Genomic DNA, 21642 nt, shown 5'->3' with positions numbered 1-21642 from the left:
TTGTTTTTTTTTTTGAGATGGAATCTTGCTCTGTCACCCAGGCTGGAGTGCAGTGATGCAATCTCAGCTCACTGTCCTGCCTCAGCCTCCCAAGTAGCTGGGATTACAGGCACCTGGCTAATTTTTAGTAGAGGTGGGGTTTTATGTTGGCCAGGCTGGTCTCGAACTCCTGACCTCAGGTGATCTGCCTGCCTTAGCCTGCCACCGTACTCAGCCAATATTTGAATCTGTTTTCCTAATGAAAAAATTAATTTGGGGACACTTAAAAAAGTCTCTTTTACTGAACCTATGTTAAGTCTAAACATGAGTGTATAATGATCCATATTTTGATGTTTCATAAAGTGAAATAATTGGATTTCTAGGGAAGTTTGGCTGGGCGCGGTGGCTCATGCCTGTAATCCCAGCGCTTTGCGAGGCCGAGACAGGCCAATTACCTGTGGTCAGGAGTTCGAGACCAGCCTGGCTAACATGGTGAAACCCCATCTCTACTAAAAATACAAACGTAAGCCAGGCTTGATGGCGGGCGCTTGTAGTCCCAGCTACTCAGGAGGCTGAGGCAGGAGAATCACTTGAACGTGGGAGGCAGCAGTTGCAGTGAGCCAAGATTGCACCACTGCATTCCAGCCTGGGTGATAGAGTGAGACTCCGTTTCAAATAAATAAATACATTTTAAATACATTTCTGGGGAAGTTTAGATATAAGTAGGATGGTAGCTTTTAGAGTCATCAAGTGATTTTGATGTATGGCCAAGTTTGGGAACCACTAATGACAATCTTTTTAATCTTAAGATTTTAAGAAGAAATTTTTTCCCCCTCCTCAAATGTTGATGTATTGGTATGGTATGTTTACACAAATCAGCAAACTACTTTTTTTTCCTCCATGTGTCCATTTCTATACCCTAAATATGGTTCTTTTCTTTTTTGAGACGGAGTCTCACTCTGTTACCAGGCTGGAGTGCAGTGGCACCATCTCTTTGCTCACTGCAACCTCTTGAGTTCAAGCAGTTCTACTGCCTCAGCCTCCCTACTAGCTGGGACTACAGGCGCCCGCCACCATGTTCAGCTAATTTTTGTATTTTTAGTAGAGATGGAGTTTCACCATGTTGGCCAGGTTGATTTCAAACTCCTGACCTCAAGTGATCCATCCACCTTGGCCTTCTGAAGTGATAGAATTGCAGGCGTGAGCCACTGCACCTGGCCTGTATTTTCTATTATACCTAGCTAAGTCATCTTTTCCCTCAATGATTGTGCATGTCAGTAATAGGATAGCACATTCAGTAACATGTATACACGGGGAGATTTTTGCTATTCATGGTGATGAGTTTTCCAGCAAACCTCTTCCTCTTCTAGTTGCCCTTACTGTAGAGTAAAAATTTGTAAGGTACCTGATTGAGATTCGAGATCTGCATTTTGTGGCTATGAAGTCTTTTGTTTGCATGGAACTGGTGGACAAAAAACAAACTGGAAATGAAGTTGCATACTTCATTGGCAATTACCAAATATATTAACAGAGCTTTCCTATCAAGACTAAGTTCTGGTAGGGCAGGGCAGACATATTTACTCTTATAATTATCCCCTCATAGACCTAGCACAGTGCTGCCACATAAAAGGTACTCAGTGAATTTGAAAATGAAATCATATATGTAGAATAACACTAGTGTATTGATTTTTTTCAGGTATCATGATTGTCAGTTTTCAGAGCATGATTGGCCTGTACATAACAACTTTGATATTGATGAAGTTCAGCTTGATCCAAGAGCTCTGTCCGATGTCACTGACGAAGAAGAAGTACAAGTTGATCCCCGAAAATATTTGGATGGAGATCGGGAAAAGTATCTGGAGGATCCTGCTTTTGATACCAATTACTCTACTGAGCCTTGTTGGCAATACTCAGATCATCATGAAAACAAATATTGTGATCTGGAGTGTAGCCATACTTGTAACTACAAAACGAGGTCATCATCATATTTAGATAACTTAGTTTGGAGAGAGAGTGAAGTTAACCATTACTATGAACCCAAGCTTATTATAGATCTTTCCAATTGGAAAGAACAAAGCAAAGAAAAATCTGATAAGAAAGGCAAATCAAAATGTGAAAGAAATGGATTGGTTAAAGCCCAGATAGCGCTAGAGGAAGCATCACAGCAACTGGCTGGAAAAGAAAGGGAAAAGAATCAGGGATTTGATTTTGATTCCTTTATTGCAGGAACTATTCAGCTTAGTTCCCAGCATGAGCCTACTGATGTTGTTGATAAATTAAATGACTTGAATAGCTCAGTGTCCCAACTAGAATTGAAAAGTTTGATATCAAAGTCAGTAAGCCAAGAAAAACAGGAAAAAGGAATGGCAAATCTGGCTCAATTAGAAGCCTTGTACCAGTCTTCTTGGGACAGCCAGTTTGTGAGTGGTGGGGAGGACTGTTTTTTCATAAATCAGTTTTGTGAGGTAAGGAAGGATGAACAAGTTGAGAAGGAAAACACTTACACTAGTTACTTGGACAAGTTCTTTAGCAGGAAAGAAGATCCTGAAATGCTAGAAACTGAGCCAGTAGAGGATGGGAAGCTTGGGGAGAGAGGACATGAGGAAGGATTTCTGAACAACAGTGAGGAGTTCCTCTTTAACAAGCAGCTCGAGTCCATAGGCATCCCGCAGTTTCACAGTCCAGTTGGGTCACCACTTAAGTCAATACAGGCCACATTAACACCTTCTGCTATGAAATCTTCCCCTCAAATTCCTCATCAAACATACAGCAGCATTCTGAGACATCTGAACTAAAACACTCAGCAGACATGTATCTTTGTATTCTTCATGAAATGTTTTGTCTTTTTTTATTACTAGTGTTTAAGTCATTTTTTACTTGAATCAGATGGTGTCATTGAGTAAGGATTTTATGAGTTCTTGTTTTTAAAAATCCAGACTTTCTTTTTCTACATGTGAGATAGTTTTCATTTTAACTGGCATGTCATTTGCACACAAAAATAAAGACTAGAGCAAAATAATGCAACGCAGGAAGAGACAAGAAATGCACTAAGTAAGACAAGAACATTCTCTCATAGAACATTGATCTGTTTTACAGGAAACAAACCTTGCCTTGAAATTTACACAGTGAGACTGTACATAATTGCATGAAAATAGCTATTTTTTTCCTAAGACATTTTTCATTCATGAGTATTTTCAAGTTTTTCATACTGTACACATTTCTTAAAACACATGATACCAGCAGCAACTGAAAATGAATGCCGAATTTGGTACACATGTGTTATCTACCTCAAGGTAACAAGAGTATGTGGCAAAACATATACCACCCATAGTGCTTCACAAAATGCACTTCTATTTAGCCAGCGTTTATTGTAGTAAACTATTCTTAAAACTCACTCACTGTTTATAAATGTTCTGGTATGCATTCTTTATAGTGAAGTGTTAATACATCACATCTTATTTATTTTAGCAAATCAGTATATTTTCTGTATTTAATTATAAAAATTAACTGAGTTTTTAAAATTTATTTGCAAATACACTTTTTCCATTTGGCACTATGGTTTGTTGCCTACCTAGCTGAATCTATAATGTCAGCTTATCCTAAGGCTGTCCACGTACTTAATTTACTTAAGTGTTCATTTTAAGTAACGTGCTCACTGTGTATAGGAATTTGTATTTTGGAGGTGCTTGATCTATCTACAAAGAAAAATTAATTAGGAATTACTTTATTATAAAATGCTCCTAGAAGTCTTAATTGTGTTTATTTTTTAAAAAAACGAATGTTAGACTTGTGTGCATGGAAATAATTAAGGTACATCATTATTGTAGTTTAAAAGTTGTACATGATATAAGACATTTTGTTTGTTTTTACTGTATGTTTTTACTGAATGATCTATTCCCCCATCCCAAGGCAAGCATGAATAAAATTAGGTTAAACGTAGCATGTGGCATCGCAGTCTCTTAGAATTTGTTTCATCTATTTTATTTTATTGAATACTGTATCTTCGGTTATCCTGTTTGAAGAAAAAGGACAAATAAAACATGGTCAGCAAATACGGCTCCTGTTTCACTCTTGGGTTAATGAAAATTTTCTGCTAGAAGGAAAATTACTACCAGAATCACTTTGAATTATAGCTATAAATTGCTAGTCTGAAAGGCTGAGAAGGTTCAAGTCTTTTGACACACCGTCACGCATTAGAATGGAATAAAGCTTTATAATATTTCAAAACTGTTAGGTAAAATGTATAGTTGAAACTTTGAACTGTGCAGTCAGAAAACTTGAGAAGTATTTGCTTTGTAATACATCTTTGCTTAAGAACTTACCCTTTTACCTATCCAGCTATAAAACCATCCTTTTCACCTCACTTTTCTGTCTTTCATCCTTGTTTTGTACAACACCAATTCTATTAATATCTATCTGCCCACCTACCTTCTCAACAACTGACTTCATCTGGATTCACAAAGCCATATATATACATACATATGTGTATATATATACATATATTTATTTTCTGGTTGAATACTGTCATGTTATGAATTTAAACATACTCAAATTACCTTAAGAGGACAAGCTCTGAAGTGCAGTCATGAGAATTGATATGTGGGGGAAAGAAAGGGGACACTTCTTTTAGTTGGAACTGGGTGGGGTGACAAGTGCGGAGGCTTTGAGTGTCATGAGAGCATCAGACAGGATGTAAAGGAAGCAACGGGCAGCAGACATTGGTCCCTGATCCTCCGTTATAACCAATTTTTTGCAAATATATGTTCATTTTGAGAATAATTAGCTTTGACTCTAAAATGCTGTCTTCCCTGAAGGAGGCCTAGGTTTGTTTTCTTACTGGGAAACTTGGCTCCTGGACTTAATCCACATTCATTACTGTCACCTTGGCAGTTTAGTGGCCATCTACACAATGATCTGACTTGTTGGCATTAAAAAGTCAAGTCAAAACATAGTTATCAAAGAAAGAAGAAAGTAAAACTGAAACCCCTTATATAAAATACGCTTGCTTTAGGGTGACCCAAGCTGAGTACTAAGTTGTAAAGTCAATTTCCAATAAAAATTTTATGTGCCGTTTACTTTGTCCCCACTTGCAATCAAAGTATCTCTTTATAGGGTAATGAAGATGAAATACTCAAAGAGGCAAAGTCTTGCTCTGCCACCCAGGCTGAAGTGCAGTGGTGTGATCACAGCTCACTGCAACCTTGAACCTAGGCTCAGGTGATCCTGCCACCTCAGCCTCTTGAGTACCTAGGAGTAGCTGGCACCTTTGTCAAAGATCATTTGACCATATAGATGAGAATTTATTTCTGGGTTCTCTACTCTGTCTCTTGTGACTGTTTTTACTGTTTTTTTCCTTTGAGACAGGGTCTTACTCTGGCCCAGGCTGGAGTGCAGTGACATGATCGTGGCTCACCACAACCTTGACTTCCCAGGCTCAGGCAATCCTGCCTCAGCCTCCTGAGTAGCTGGAGCCACAGGCATGAGCCAACATGCCCAGCTAGTTTTTAGAATTTTTTATAGTACTTTTAAAATTTGTTTATAGAGACAGGGTCTCCCCCAAGTCACCCAGGGTGGTCTTGAACCCCTGGGCTCAAGCAATCTTAGCCTCCCAATGTGCTGTAATTACAGGTGTGAGCCATTGTGCCTGACTGTAAAGCATTTTTTTTCTGACATGAGTATGGCCATCCCTGCTTTATTTTATCATTTGCCTGATAGCTTTAGTTTTAATTGCTACACCTCGACATTTTTTAAATGACATCTTTCAAAATTTTGCTTCTACCAACATCTTTGCAGTGAGAATTCTTGTGAACATGTGTAAGAGTGTCTTTAGGGCAGATACCTAGGAGTAGAGTTGCTACATATCTTCAAGTCTATGAAGATGCCATATCCCTGTCCAAAAGTGATTGTACTGACTCACATTCCTGCCAGCAATGCACAAGAGTTCCTATTCATCCACATGCCTCCAAGCAAGAAACCAAGTTTCTTCCATTGAATTAATCCTACCAGCTTTGCAATGTTCAGTTTACAGTAGGAATCAGGATTTCTAATTCCAAACAACTGCATGGCTGGAAATCATGACTACACCTTAGGGATCCTTAAGTAGCCACTTCAATATGAGATTGCCTTGTTTCTCCTTTCCTATTGCTCCAGCCACTGCAGCTTGGGAACAGAGGCTTTAAATCTTAAAGGCTGAGCCAATTATGTAATTACACTGGGGTCCATATCTAAGGAGAAGTAGATCATGAATCAAATAGGGTTTTCAAATAAAATCCAAGCAAATACCACCTTTGCTTCTCAATTAAGACACCTGCATAGTATTGGTTATGAAATTACTTTATTTGCAAGCACTGTTTTCCATTCGATACTTTGGTGTGTTTTATATAGAGCACATTTAGTGAGTGATCTAGTCAGCAAGTGGACAGTTGTCGGAACCGCTAACCTGCTCCCAGCCTTTTCAGTGCCTGTTTACTATTGAATTAAAAACCAATAGAAGCTCTACCCTAAGTAGGTTCATCATGTATGGCATATTAGTCAATTGCAGTTTTACCTGAGGCCTCTCCATATGAGCATTGTGTATCATTCAGATCCTAGTACCTTCTGAGTAGAGAAGAAAGAAGATAGAACTGGAAATCAGGAGATCTGAGTTCTGGACCCAGTTTTACCACTGACTCTCCGTCACTTGGGTGTCACGATCTTGGTGAGCCTAAATTCCTTATTAAACTAGAAATGCGTATTACTTGAGACTGACCTGGAACAACTTCTGAACCAGACAGTGCCTTATTCAATTCTAACCCATTATAATAGCACAGCGATTAGCTCTTGCCAGGATGTGTTTGCTTATAGATCTTATTTCTATAATATCTTTATTGAACTGGCTGCATTAAATGTGCCTTTTAAGCAGATTGAGAATGAAATTTTGTGTTCAATGCACCCTCACCAGTTGACAGGTAGAGAAAAAGGCAAAAGTATTAGAACTCCAGGGTTGTTTGCCTTTGAAAGGGCAGTGTAAACTCACTAAGCTCTTTCCTGTAGGATCTAGGGCAGTCTCCTTAATTAAGCCAGGTGAAGAGAAGGATCTTTGTGAGCTCTTTCAACGTAAATTCCAACATCTATGTAACAAATATCTTACAGAAGGGAAGGGTGTTTGATCATCCACGTTAGAGCACTGTTTCAGTTATAACGCAGAGCTCTAACAAAGAAATTCCACTGGATTCGCATGTTTATCTTAGTATAATACAGTGGTAGTGTTACAAACCTAGCTAAGCAGAATACTGACTATCTATTACAATTGTCAGCCTCTGCAACCTCTTGCTTAATTAGGTCTTAGTGCTGTTGTAGCTGGGTGAGTGGGAACGCTGGTGCCAGATTTGAGATGCTGCTCCCAGTCTCCTGGTTCAGAGTCCAGTCCAAGCCTGTTTCTTCGTGCCTAATGTAAACCACAAACTTGGATTCATGTCTGTACATTTAGACTCTGCCTCCAACCCGGACTTACCAATCCCACACCCTCCTGACTTGAACCTCTGAGGCAACCTCAGCTGCCAGCTGGGACATTGAACCTTGCAGCATTGCATACTGTTTAGGCACACATGCTTTGGAGTCAGATCAAATCAAAGCTTAAAACTGTTCCTCTGCTTACAAGCCTTGTGGCCTTGTAGAGGTTATTCAACCTTTTGATTTTCCTCATTTGTCAAGTAGAGCTAATGATACCTAACTCGTAAAGTTGTAAGAATTCAATGAGATACTTACACAAAGCCTTTTTAGCATGATCTCTGGTACTTAATAAATCATCATGGCCCTTGTCCTGTTTGAATTACTGCCCATGCCACCCACATTGTACTGAACACTGGATTCTGACCTTGACACTGCCTTCAGTATTGCATTCTCCTATCGATCTAAACTTCTGGCCTTGACCTACAGATGGCTTCTTGCTCTAAGCCATAGTGCCCACCAGCTCTAACCAACTTTTGGCTCCAGCTTCTGGTCCTTTCTCACCAGTCAAACCGTTGCCCAAACGAATTCAGTGTAGCAGCTCTCAGACTCCAAAAGACTAGACTGAGCCCACGAGTCTGCAATTGCTTCCCCCACCCCACCCCCCAGAACAAGCATCTTCATTTAGAAGCCAAAAGCCTTGGAGTCATCTTACACTCCTTTCTCTGAAAACTCACATCCAATCCATCAATGAATCCCACGGCCATATCCAGAATCTGACCACTTTTCACCATCTCCATCGCTGCCTTGTGATCCAGTACACCCTCCCAGTCTGCGGGACCGTGCCAATAGCCTCCTAACTGGCCACCATGCAGTTTACGGTCAGTACAGCAGAGTGATCCTTGTAAGTCCTAAGTCAAACCACATCACTCCTCTACTTTCTCAAAATTTGAATGACTCCCCTCCTGAGGGTAAATATCAATGTCTTTACCGAGGCTCACAGGCACCTCTCCACTCCTCCCTCCTACGCTCGCATGGCTCCAACAGCACTGGGCCACAGTTGCTCCCACCTTAGGGTTTCTTACATGCTCTTCTGGCTGCCTCGAAAGCTCTTGGCCCAGAGAGCTGCATCCCTCCCTCCCTCCCTCATTAGAAGTTTTTCTTCAAGGTCAGGAGATCGAGACCATCCTGGCTAACACGGTGAAACCCCGTCTCTACCAAAAAGTTAGCCCGGCGTGGTGGTGGGCACCTGTAGTCCCAGCTGCTCGGGAGGCTGAGACAGGAGAATGGCGCGAACCCGGGAGGCGGAGCTTGCAGTGAGCCGAGATTGCGCCACTGCACTCCAGCCTGGGTGACAGAGTGAGACTCCATCTCAAAAAAAAAAAAAAAAAACAAAATAAGTTTTTGCTCAAATGTCACTTTATCACAGAGGCTGTGCCTGACCAGTGCATATAAAATAGCATGCATCCCATCACTCACATGCCCCTGCCCCGCTTGATTTTGCCTTCCAGCACATAACCACTGACATGGTATATCTTTATTTACAGATTGTCTTCCCCTGTTAGAATATAAGCTTCTTGAAGCAGGGACTTTGGCTCTATCCCCAGCCCCTGACACAGGGTGTGGGACATGGTGAGCACACTGTATTTACTGAATGAAGACATGAAGGAAACTAATGCTGACTGTCTCGTTTGTAAATTCCCTCTGGACTAATGGTGCTCTGGAACAGTGAAGCTCTGTAGATAGGGCTGGGGTTTGCTTATTAGTTTTTGGGTTATAGTATTTGTAGTTCCCCAACTTTGTGTAGTTTGCAAAGGGGTATCTAACTTTGGGATTCCTTAGATGTGACTCTCCTGAAGCAGCAAGCTCCAAGTTGCAATCCTGAGAGCAGTTAGAAATTCTCGGAATACGTAAGGCTGGTTGGGCTGGTTTATTATCCTTAATTGCATTGTCAAGTGTAGGTACAGTTCAGGTGAACGATTGTACTGCTCCTGAGTCAGCTGCTCAACTGCTTCCCTGTTTGTTCTCTTTGCTGGGATGACTGTACCTGTTAGGATTGCACAACATGCTTGTGACCCAGTTAAGACAGCGCTGTGCAGTTTGGTTTTCAACTGCCTCTGCGCTATTGCTGTTCGTAGCCCTGCCAGCCGAACCGAGCCTAGATTATGCATCTACCTCAGGATCTGTGGCAACAGAAACCACCTCACGGTAGCCTTTGCAAAAACAGTAAATTTATCAGGATTCAAGTGTGATTTGTGGAGCCCAAGAACTGGATCTCAGGAAGAACCGGAACCAGGCCAGGGGTAGGGGAGCACCAGCAGCCCAAGCAGGACTCTGCATCTCATCTCTGCTCTGTTCTTTTTCAGCCAGCTGGGCTTCTGATCCCAACAGTGGGTAGAAGACGGTTACTTACAGCTTCAACTTCAAATGTAACCCTCCAGCTATATAGAGTTCTTCTGTCTGTCCGCCCCTCTGCCTATTTTTCTCCCTCCCAATTCAAGGTTTCTCTGAAAGCAAATCATATTGGCCCTCCCGCTAGTCTAGTTAGCTATGGCCAGGGGGCAGGGTTATGTTGAGGGATTGCTGCTGGTATTGGGAGTCAACCCTTGTTGATAGGGAATGGAGGGCAGGTAGGAGGATCATTTTTAGCTGGCTGTCCCCAAATGTACCTGCAACACATGGCAATAAATTATCTCTTCCTGCTTATTTTTTTATAGTCAGCTGTCAGACATATTATTCTGTAGGGCACTGCTTCTCCAGCCAGACCCAGTGGGGTCCTCCAGGCATTGATGTTACCAGCTTGTCTTTTTTTTTTGAGACAGTCTGTCAGCCAGGATGGAGTGCAATGGAGTGATCCTCAGCTCACTGCAACCTCTGCCTCCTGGGTTTAAGTGATTCTCCTGCATCAGCCTCCCAAGTAGCTGGGATTACAGGGTCGTGCCACCATGCCCAGCTAATTTTTATATTTTTAGTAGAGACGGTGTTTCACCGTGTTTGCCAGGCTGGTCTCAAACTCCTGACCTCAAGTGATCCACCCACCTCGGCCTCCCAAAGTGCTGGGATTACAGGTGTGAACCACCACACCCGGCCCCAGCTTGTCTCTTGTGGGCTTTATCAGGATAGTTTATAGCTTTATCAATTACAATACCTTGACTTATGGCCGGGTGTGGTGTCTCACGCCTGTAATCCCAGCACTTCGGGAGGCTAAGACGGGTGGATCATGAGGTCAGGAGATCGACACCATCCTGGCTAACACCGTGAAACCCCATCTCCACTAAAATACAAAAAAAAAAAAAAAATTAGCCAGGCATGGTGGCCGACATCTGTAGTCCCAGTTACTCGGGAGGGTGAGGCAGGAGATTAGTGTAAACCTGGGAGGCGGAGCTTGCAGTGAGCTGAGATGGCGCCACTGCACACCAACCTGGGTGACAGAGCGAGACTCCATCTCAAGCAAACAAACAAAACAAAAACAAAAACAAAAAATCCCTTATGTGTAGTGATTATTGGTTGGTGATTTTTAGAGCATACTTCTATACTTCATGTGAGTTTCATAATAATCCTATGAGGTCAGGTAGACCATGTATTATCCCCATCTGTGAGTGAAGGATACAGAAATAAATTAAGTAACTTGCCCAAGTTTGGGCAGTAGTGAAATCATGACTAGAATTTAGGCTATTAATTCCTAGGCAGTTTTTTTTTTTTTTTTTTTCAGTTTTCTTAAATGACTAAAGAATGTACTCAACTGTCTGTTAGGTGTCATGCCAATATACTTGTTGTTGTTAAACTTTAAGTTACTGATTGAGGAATTTTTAAAGTATGTTCCAATTTTATTACAACATAATTCTTAAGACTATTAATTTCATTTACTGAATTAATTTATTGTTTTGAGATGGAGTCTCGCTCTTGTCACCCAGGCTGGAGTGCAATGGCGCGATCTTGGCCCACTGCAACCTTCGCCTCCCGGGTTCAAGCAATTCTCCTGCCTCAGCCTCCCGAGTAGCTGGGATTACAGGCACGTGCCACCACACCTGACTAATTTTGTATTTTTTAGTAGAGATGGGGCTTCACCATGTTGGCCAGCCTAGTCTTGAACTGACCTCAGGTGATCTGCCTACCTCAGCCTCCCAAAGTGCTGGGATTATAGGCGTGAGCCACTGCACCCAGCTTACTGATCTTAAAATTTTTATTTTTTTAGAATCGGGGTCTCACTCTGTCACCCAGGTTGGAATATAATGGCACGATCATAGCTCACTGCAACCTTGAACTCCTCGGCTCAAGTGATATTGCCTGCTTCAGCCTCCTGAGTAGCTGGGACTACAGGTGTGTGCCACCACTCCCAGGTAATCTTTTAAAACAGGTGTCCTTTTTTTTTTTTTTGTAGCATCAGGATCTCACTATGTTGCTCAGGCTAATCTCAAACTCCTAGTCTAAAGCACTCCTCCAAGTGCTGGGATTACAGATGTGAGCCACTGTGCCTGGCACTACTTATTTTTTTTTTTTTGAGACGGAGTCTCGCTCTGTCACCCAGGCTGGAGTGCAGTGGCGCGATCTCGGCTCACTGCACTCCTGGGTTCCCTCACGGGTTCACACCATTCTCCTGCCTTAGCCTCTTGAGTAGCTGGGACTACGGGCACCCGCCACCACGCCCGGCTAAGTTTTTGTATTTTTAGTAAAAACGGGGTTTCACCATTTAGCCAGGATGGTCTCGACCTCCTGACCATGTGATTCACCCGCCTCGGCCTCCCAAAGTGCTGGGATTACAGGCGTGAGCCATCGTGCCTGGCTAATTTCTTTATACATCACAGTTGGGTAATTTATGATTTACCAACTATATTCTGTTTAAGGTTTATTATCTTCTAGAACGTAAGCTCCATGGGGGTAGGAATCTTTGTCAGAGTTGTTCACTGATGGACCTCAACACCTAGAACAAGACCTGCAAATCAAACCCGCAAAGATCTGCTAAATCTATTTTTGTTTTTTTTTGAGATGGAGTCTCACTTTGTTGCCCAGGCTGCAGTGCAGTGGCACGATCTTGGCTCATTGCAACCTCCACCTCCCAGGCTCAAGTCATCCTCCCACCTCAGCCTCCCAAGTAGCTGGGACCACAGGTGCCTGCCACCACGTCCGGCTAATTTTTGTAGTGTTAGTAGAGACGGAGTTTCGCCATGTTGGCCAGGTTGGTCTCGAACTCCTGACCTCAGGTGATCCACCTTGGCCTTGACCTCCCAAAGTGCTGAGATTACAGGCATGAGCTAGCACGACCGGCCTACTACTTCCCTCACTATCAGAAAACCCCACCATACATGCCAGGTAATCATACTTATCCTAACACAGTGTTCCTATTTTATACATATGTGTATGTATATACACACATGCACACACATATACACTTTGCAGAGCTTATTAAAGGATTGTTTTTCAAAAATGAGAATGTTGGAATCAATATTCTTGTACATATTGCTTTAAGACAAAGAACCTGCCCAAGTCCTTGATTTAGCTACCTTCATGCTCAACAGGAGAAAAGACAACGGAGTTCTAAGACTTCTAACAAATGTTAATTTATGTACCATCTGCATTCAGATGTCATTTGGGTTCTATTGTTCATAATGACCAATTAGCATAAAAGAACTATAGAGGTTCAAGTCCACGTTTCACAAAATATATATTAAAGTTCGATGTTACGATGTCTCAGAGAGGACTTACAAGGACACTGACATGATACTAAATATGTGACTTAGGGTGTTTCATTTTTATAAATGTTTCCATCACCAACTCCCTTAGCACTATCTTCTAAATGGCTTCACTATTTAGAATCTGTCTCCTGCACCCCTGCATCACCAGGCCTTTCGTTATCTGTCCAGCTGCTGAGCAGAAAAGCATGAGGACATTGTTTTATTTCTAACTTTTAAGAAAGTAGGCCGGGCGTGGTGGCTCATGCCTATAATCCCAGCACTTTGGGAGGCCTAGGCAGGCGGATCACCTGAGGTCAGGAATTTGAGACCAGCCTGGACAACATGGCAAACCCCTTTCTCTACTAAAAAATATAAAAATTAGCCGGGCATGGTGGTGGGTGCCTGTAATTCCAGCTACTCAGCAGGCTGAGGCAGAAGAATTGTGTGAACCTGGGAGGTGAAGGTTGCAGTGAGCCGAGATCGTGCCACTGCATTTCAGCCTGGGCAACTAGAGCAAAATTCTGTCTCCAGAAAAAAAAAAGAAAGAAAAAGAAAAAGAAATAAAAGCTCATCGTTGAGAAACTAGAAAATGCGGTAAGGAAGTGGGAAAAATTCCCCAGAATCCCATCACCTGAGTATGATCACTGTTAATTACTATTAATATTTTGGGTCTTTCCTCTTACCCTCCACTCCCTCCAAGCTAATTGCTTTATTTTTTCATATATACAAAGGTAAAGTCATTCAAAGATGCATAAAATAATTTCCTCTTTTCCCTCCCTCTATATTCTCTCCCCTTCAAATATCCCTATCTCTATAGGTAACCAATGTTAATAGTTTATTACACATTTATCCAGAATTTTTCAAATGTATATACAAACATATATGTACTTATAATTGGGTTATTCTGCATACTGTTCTGCAACTTTCTTTTCTCACAATGCATTTCAAGCATCTTTCTATGTTGGTAGTAATTGACTTTGTTGTTTCCAATGCCCGCAGAGTATGTAATTATGAGGATGTATCATCATTTGTAGAACCAATTTCCTATGAATGGACATTGTTTACTATCACAAGCAACACTGTAATAAACATTCTCTGTGTGTCTTTGAGCCATTTCTGAGGATATGCTTTTAGAAGCAGAAACTCTAGAACACAGTAGATCTCCCACAGGCTTTTAGCCTCTCTGCCCCAGTGCAGCAGGTGGGTTATTGTCAGCTGGTGCTTCTGACCCAGGCTGTGTCATACCTGTCGGAAATGTTGTGCATTTCACTCCTGGATACCAAATTGTCCTCTAAATGGCTGTACCAATTTATATCCACAAACAGTCTGTTTCTCCACCCAAGTACCCACTTCTCCTCACTCTGGCCAGTGCTGCATATTATCAGGGAGTTCATATTTAAAAATATATATATATATATTTATTATATATATATATATCATTTTTTCCCCCCCAGATGGAGTCTCGCTCTGTCACCCAGGCTGGAGTGCAGTGGCACAATCTTGGCTCACTGCAAGTGATTCTCCTGCCTCAGCCTCCCGAGTAGCTGGGATTACAGGCGCACACCACCACGCCTGGCTAATTTTTGTAGTTTTAGTAGTGACAAGGTTTCACCATGTTAGTTGGCCAGGCTGGTTTCGAACTCCTGACCTCGTGATCTGCCCACCTCGGCCTCCCAAAGTGCTGGGATTACAGGCTGAACTACCGCGCCCGGCCTCATAATGATTCTAAAGAACGCTCTTCTAAATATGTCACACAGGTTGCAAAAGTCCATGATATATATTTTTTTCTTGTGTCTTCCACAAAGATTTTTGTTTGTTTCAATGTAGCTCAATCTGTTAATATTGTCTTTTATATAGCCTAGATTTGATATCATACTTGGGATGGCCTTCCCCATACCAAAATTATTGAACTAGTCTTCTATATTTAATGTTGTAGATTTATATCTGTAATCCACTTCAGATTATTTATTTTTGAGAGAGAGGCTCGCTCTGTCACCCAGGCTGGAGTGCAGTGCCATCATCTCAGCTCATGGCAACCTCTGCCTCCCGAGTTCAAGTGATTCTCCTGCCTCAGCCTTCCAAGTAGCTGGGATTATAGGCATGTGCCACCATACCCAGTTAATTTTTGTATTTTTGGTAGAGATGGGATTTCACCATGTTGGCCAGCCTGGTCTCAAACTCCTGGCCTCAAGTGATCCACCCACCTTGGCCTCCCAAAGTGCTAGGATTACAGGCGTGAGCTACTGTGCCTGGCCCACCTCAAATGTATTTAGTAGCTTAATTTTGATATAATGCATATACCATACAATTTGCCCTTAAGAAAGTATAGTGACATGCTTTTTACTATATTAACCAGGTTGTGCAACCATCACCACACTCTGATCTCAGAAAACTTTCATGTCCCCTAAAAGAAACCCTGTCCCCACTAGCAGTCACTCCTCAATCTATCCCCTGGATCCAGTGGTCCTGGGTCGCTGCCTCTGGTGTCTCTCTGGACTTTGGAGTCCGCTTACCCTGCCACGCCTGCCCATCTTCCCTGCCCCTCCCTGCTTTCGTGTTCTTCTCGGACCTTGGACTTGGCTTTTTAATGCATATTACAGTGTCTACCCCTCCCCTCTACCCTTGGGAACAGCGAGTCCTGGATGCTGCATTGAGATCCAGGGCACCAACTATACTCATCAGCAACTCGTCAGCCTCTAATGCGTGTTTTTGCTTATCCCTGAACAACTCATCCTGACTCATCCCACAACTGCTCACGATTCAGTCTGAACATGTCTCACTCAGCCGTGACACCCAGGAGACAGGGCCTTCAGCTTGATTCTGTATTCCCCTTCCCCTGATACGATCACATATAATAGATGCATGTGAATCTATGGGAAGAAATGAGGTGGTTGAGAACAAGAGTGAATGGTGAGAAGGAACCAGGACTGACCCCTGTAGGACACTAACAGTCAGAGGCCAGAGACAGGAGGCACAGCCAGCAAGGGAAGCCAAGATGAAGTGATGAAAGAGGTAGACAGAAAATCAGGAGAACAGGGGGACTCAGAAGTCAAGAGACAAAAGTGCTTCAGCCTGGAGGGGGAGGCCAGCAGGATCAAATGCTGCTGACAGAATTCACATACAAGGCCGACTAAAAGATACACAATGGACTCAGCAACAGAAAGATCATTGGTGACTTTAGCAAACTTCCATGTCCATGATCAGGTAACTCCACTATTTAACATCCTTTAAGACGCCCCAGTGCCTATCAGATAGAGTACCCTTCGTTCTGGCAACTTTTTTTTTTTTTTTTGAGACAGAGTCTCACTGTGTCACCCAGGCTGGAGTGCAGTGGCGCCGTCTCGGCTCACTGCCAGCTCCGCCTCCCAGGTTCACGCCATTCTCCTGCCTCAGTCTCCTGAGTAGCTGGGACTACAGGCACCTGCCACCACGCCCAGCTAATTTTTTGTATTTTTAGTAGAGACGGGGTTTCACCATGTTAGCCAGGATGGTCTCGATTTCCTGACCTCGTGGATCCACCCACCTCGGCCTCCCAAAGTGCTGGGATTACAGTTGTGAGCCACCGTGTCCAGCCCAGCATCATCTCTTATCACTTCCACACACTCACCCCAGGCTCCAGACATACTGAGCTACTTGCATGGATAGATGGCCCATTCTCTCTTGCTACCGTACTGTCCCCTCTGCATGGAACCCTTTCCTCTCTGAAAACTCTCAAATGTCCTTCCTGATTAGCTCAAGTGCCATGTCTTCCAGGAAGCCCTCCCTGACCTCTCAGATCAGGTTGGGTGGTTCTCTTCTCTCTTCCCATAGCACCTTGTGTTGGTACAAGGTACGTTTTCCCTTGGGGCTATGTCTTATCCAGCTTTGTTTCGCAGTCCTCTGGCCAGGGCCTGTCACTCGGTTTTCCCAGGCATGCAGTGAAGCAAGCCTTGTTAGTGGAGGTGGGGGATGCATCCAGCTTCCCTCAGACCAGAAAACTTGCAAGCCAAACTGGCTGCGAGCCACAGACTTCTCTTTGGGTTCACGTAGGTCAGGTTTGCTAAGAGACCTGGGCCAGGAGTGCAATTCCTGGCAACTTAGTCCTTGGGATCATTAGGTTGCAAAATCTCCAGTGTCATCAGGTCGATTGCTTTTCCCAGCACTATCTACGTCTCATCTCTCCACCTCTACCTGCTCTCCTGCCCCAGGTCCCTTTCCTCTGCATGCACTCATCTCCCAAGCATCTGAGGACCTCTCACCGACTCACATTTGCTTCTGCATGTATTGGTCTCCCTGGGGTCTTCCCTCGCTCCACAGGTCTTTGCACCGTACATGGGTAACCCTGAGTCTGGTCTCTCTGGTTGGATGCGAACTGCCTACAAGGGCGAGGAGAACACTCTTCCTCCTTGCATTTGCAGAGTGCAAACCTCCTATGCTCTACCGGCTCAGTTCAGGGAACATCGACTTGTATGTTATCAGTGACCAAAGAGGCAGGCATTAGAGGGCCAAAAGCTTTCAAACCACTTTGAGTGTGGTTCTTAGGCGCGCTGGTGGAGCTACACCCAAGATGTACCCATGGCACACTCCTCCCCTAAAACCCCACTCCCCAAATCAGGGCTCAGTCGCCTCCTTGCCTTAAAGCCAGGCGCCCCCTTGTGGAAGAACGCCTTCTCCTCAGAGAGGTCAAGTGCTGCTCCTTGCCTGCAAACCACACGCTGCCCCTGACAGAAAACCCTTCCTAAGATTAGAGAGTAGATTCGCTCTGCTTTTAAAAACATGTAATAATGCATGTGCTTTATTACTGATAATAAAACTGTGCCTATTCATGTCATAAAATTTAGCAAGCGGGGCAGATTATAAAAAAGATCCCATTAAAAAAAAATTACCACAATCCTACCTTCCACAGATAGCCACTGTTGACATTTTGGTGTTTTATCTAGTCCCTTTTCTATGAAAATATATGAAATATGTAAAGAATCTACATATGGGTATACATAACATAGAAGTTAAAATATAAATTTGGCGGCTGAGGCCATGCCTCCTCCAGACCGTGGCTGAGTCCTCTGGTCTTGAACACCCCCTGCCTTACTCAGCCTGAAGCCTTGAAGCCTGCCCTCCCCCAACACCTTGGCACCCCAGCTTCCCTATCCTGTTCTATTTTGTTTTCTTCAACACTTATCACCTTTCCCCTCTATACAGTTTCCTTATGTATCATGTTTACTGTGCATCTCTCAATCGCCCCTCAATATAAGCACCAAGAAGGCAGAATCCTTGTCAGTTTTGTTCAATGATGCATCCCAAATGCCTAGAATAGCTCGAAGCACACAGTAGGTACTAAATAACCATTTGTGAGAAGATGACTTAAGATTATATAAATCTGCTGGTTTTCATCTTTAAAAATTATTTGTAAACCTATGTAATCAACAACAGCATATAATATTCTACCCTTTTGTTGTATCATGATTTATTTTACCATTCCCCTCTTGTAAGTCATCTAGGCTGATTATAATTTTGCATATTATTAATCTCAATATCCATCATTTATCTACGTACCTACCAACTCTCTCTACATTCCTAGCTCTGACCAGTAAAAAGGCCTATATACGCAGAGGGCAAAAAAAAAAAAAAAATCCTCATTTCTCATTAAAAAAACAGTCCCTCTAATAATTGATCTTAAAACTTCATTTCTCATTCTCTTGGCATTTTCTTTCTAGCTCCGTTCTCCTGGAAACCTGATAAAGGTGGAACGTCGGCTGTGTTACCAGGCAACAATGCTCGTTGTAAAAATGATCGACTTCATCTGGACAGCGAGGGCCGTGGATGAATCATAAGTACCTGGTGGGAAGCTGTGGCTCTGGAGTTCTGAATCTTGACTCGGGGAGCTGGGCATGCCCCTTGAGGAGACAAGGAAACTATTCCCATGAGACTCTTACTAGAAATATCAGTTTCTCATTGGAATAAGGCTTTAATTTGCTGTTTATGTGACATTTCAGTTTAACTGGGTATCCTGTATTTTATCTGGCAACCCGACTTGGGGAAAAGGAGCTAGAGAGACACCTGGAATCATGCAGCTGACGTGCTGTTTCATGCCTTTGCATCCTTATTCTAAATTAAATTAGGCCAGGCACGGTGGCTCACGCCTATAATCCCAGCATTTTGGGAGGCTGAGGCGGGTAGATCACCTGAGATCAGGAGTTCGAGACCAGCCTGGCCAACACGATGAAACCGTGTCTCTACTAAAAATACAAAAACTCAGCCGGGCGTGGTGGCGGACTCCTGTAATCCCAGATATTCGGGAGGCTGAGGCAAAAGAATCTCTCAAATCCGGGAGGTGGAGGTTGCAGTGAGCCGAGATTCACCATTGCACTCCAGCCTGGGCAACAAGAACAAAACTTCATCTCAAAATAAATAGTTAGTGCCAAGCATGTCATGTTGTAGTCATGCGAGTCCAAGTGTCTAACAGACCCTGAGAAGAACTCCAAAGTGGGCATCGTAACCTAGCAACAGTGACCATCCTAGGAAGAATAGCACCCCAGGAACCTAGATTATGTTCTGTAAGTACTATTGTCCATGGAAAGGAAACAGCTCATTCTAGTCTGGGGCAGCAAAGGTACGGGATGAACCTGGAACATCCTGTCATACTAGAAAGCGAGGAACATATTGAAGACCACTGTGCTCCTATCAGAGGACTCAGGCACTTGCCTGGAGATGCTGAGCTTTGCTCATAGGAAGAGATGGGGAGTGAATGTGGGTAGAGATGTAACAAGATTGGCTGTAAGCTGATGATGGTTTAAGCTGAGTGATGGGTATGTGAGGGAGTCACTATGTTATTTTCTCTAAATTTGCATTTTTGAAATTGTTCATAAAAAGGTCTAAAAATATGAAAAGAAAAAGTGACTGTACCGATTTCCATTCCCTCCAGCAGAGGCGTAGAATCATAATGGTAATTTTAGATGGCGACATGAAGTATTGAGTCATTTATACAGCCTATTATAAATATTTAAATGTATATACATATATATATATATTTAAATTTAGACAGAGTCTTGTCTTGCTCTGTCACTCAGGCTGGAGTGCAGTGGTGCAATCTGGCTCACTGCAACCTCTGCCTGCCAGGTTCAAGCAATTCTCCTGCCTCAGCCTCCAGAGTAGCTGGGATTACAGGCGTCCACCACCATGCCCGGCTACTTTTTGTATTTTTAATAGAGATGGGATTTTGCCATTTTGCCCAGGCTGGTCTCAAACTCCTGACCTCAAGTGATCCGCCCACCTTGGCCTCCCCAGGTACTGGAATTACAGGCGTGAGCCACTGCCCCCGACCTGTATTGTAAATATATTTTAAAGATATGTTGTTAAATAGGCTGGGAATTTGAAAAACTTGGGTATAAAGAAGACTGAGTTGGCTGGGTACAGTGGCTCACGCCTGTAATCCCAGCACTTCGGGAGGCTGAGGCGAGTGGATCACCTGAGGTTGGAGTCTGAGACCAGCCTGACCAACATGAAGAAACCCCATCTCTAATAAAAATACAAAATTAGCCAGGCATGGTGGTACATGCCTGTAATCCCAGCTACTCGGGAGGCTGAGGCAGGAGAATCGCTTGAACCTGGGAGGCGGAGGATGCGGTGAACCGAGATTGTGCCATTGCACTCCAGCCTGGGCAACAAGAGCAAAACTCCATCTCAAAAAAAAAAAAAAAAAAAGACTGAGTTGTTAAAAAAAAAAAAAAAAAAAAATTACAGGGACCCAATTCTACATATGTATAAATGAATAAGTAATTGGAATCTCTGGTTTCAACAGATGAAGAGTTCAGGTTGAGAGAGAATTTAAATTCTGCTCAAAGGAGGAAACACACCAGCAATCTTGAGATGCCCAGGTGCCTCTGTTCTCCGTTGTTCTCTCCTTTAGAAGCAGAAAAGCAGCAAGGCAAGCACTCCGGGTTCCCAGTAGACCAACACTGTGAGTCTAGAGGCAAAGGCAGACTTTCTGCCGCTGCATATCCAGGGCTCCTGGGGACTGCTTAGCGCTCTACCTCACTGCAAGCAACAGCCTAGGGTGCATTGCCTATCCCACACAGAGAGAGAGCCAGAGTTACTTAGGATTTGTTTGAGAGCTGCTTCTCATCTCTGCAGCTCCCAGCAGCAGGTTGTGTTGGGAGGGCAGGGCTGTGTCTGAGTGCCCCTCATCAGGCAGCTCAGATGCCTGGCATGTCCCAGGCTGTGGCCCAGACTGTGCCAGGTAACCAGGCTGTATTTAGCCTACGAGGTACTCCCTCCCTCCCTCACTACATTGCTTTTTACTATCTTTTGGCCCCTTTAAAAAATCCAGCCCACCACACCTCCCACCTCCTGGTGGAGCCAGCTGTGAGCCTCGGCAGAAGGGTCTTGGTAGTTGCAGGCCTCCCAGGACAATTGCCAACCTTGAGGGTTTGCTCAGTTACTGGAAAGCAGCTTTAAAAATATAAATAGCTGTGGTAAAGACTGCACTTGTGAGAGTTGTCAAACCACAGAATACCCAACTTCTCCCTCCTGACAACTGATTTCTTTTTTTTTTTTTTTTTTTTTTGAGATGGAGTCTCACCATGTC

General features: G+C 43.4%; 1 protein-coding gene across 4 annotated transcripts in view; it reads left to right on the top strand.

The window, feature by feature from the left end:
* Nucleotides 1-4031, top strand: part of MAPK6 (mitogen-activated protein kinase 6) — a 64134-nt gene extending 60103 nt beyond the window's left edge. For all 4 annotated transcript variants that reach the window (XM_063640687.1, XM_055279149.2, XM_055279151.2 and 1 more), the window contains one exon: nt 1676-4031. In XM_063640687.1, coding sequence (XP_063496757.1) covers nt 1676-2774 — 1099 coding nt within the window. In that variant the 3' untranslated portion in view covers nt 2775-4031. The remainder of the gene's footprint in view (nt 1-1675) is intronic.
* The last annotated feature ends 17611 nt before the right edge of the window (nt 4032-21642 follow it).

Source organism: Symphalangus syndactylus, chromosome 5, assembly GCF_028878055.3.
Source record: "Symphalangus syndactylus isolate Jambi chromosome 5, NHGRI_mSymSyn1-v2.1_pri, whole genome shotgun sequence".
Lineage (NCBI taxonomy): Eukaryota > Metazoa > Chordata > Mammalia > Primates > Hylobatidae > Symphalangus > Symphalangus syndactylus.
This window is presented reverse-complemented; position numbering and strand designations above follow the sequence as displayed.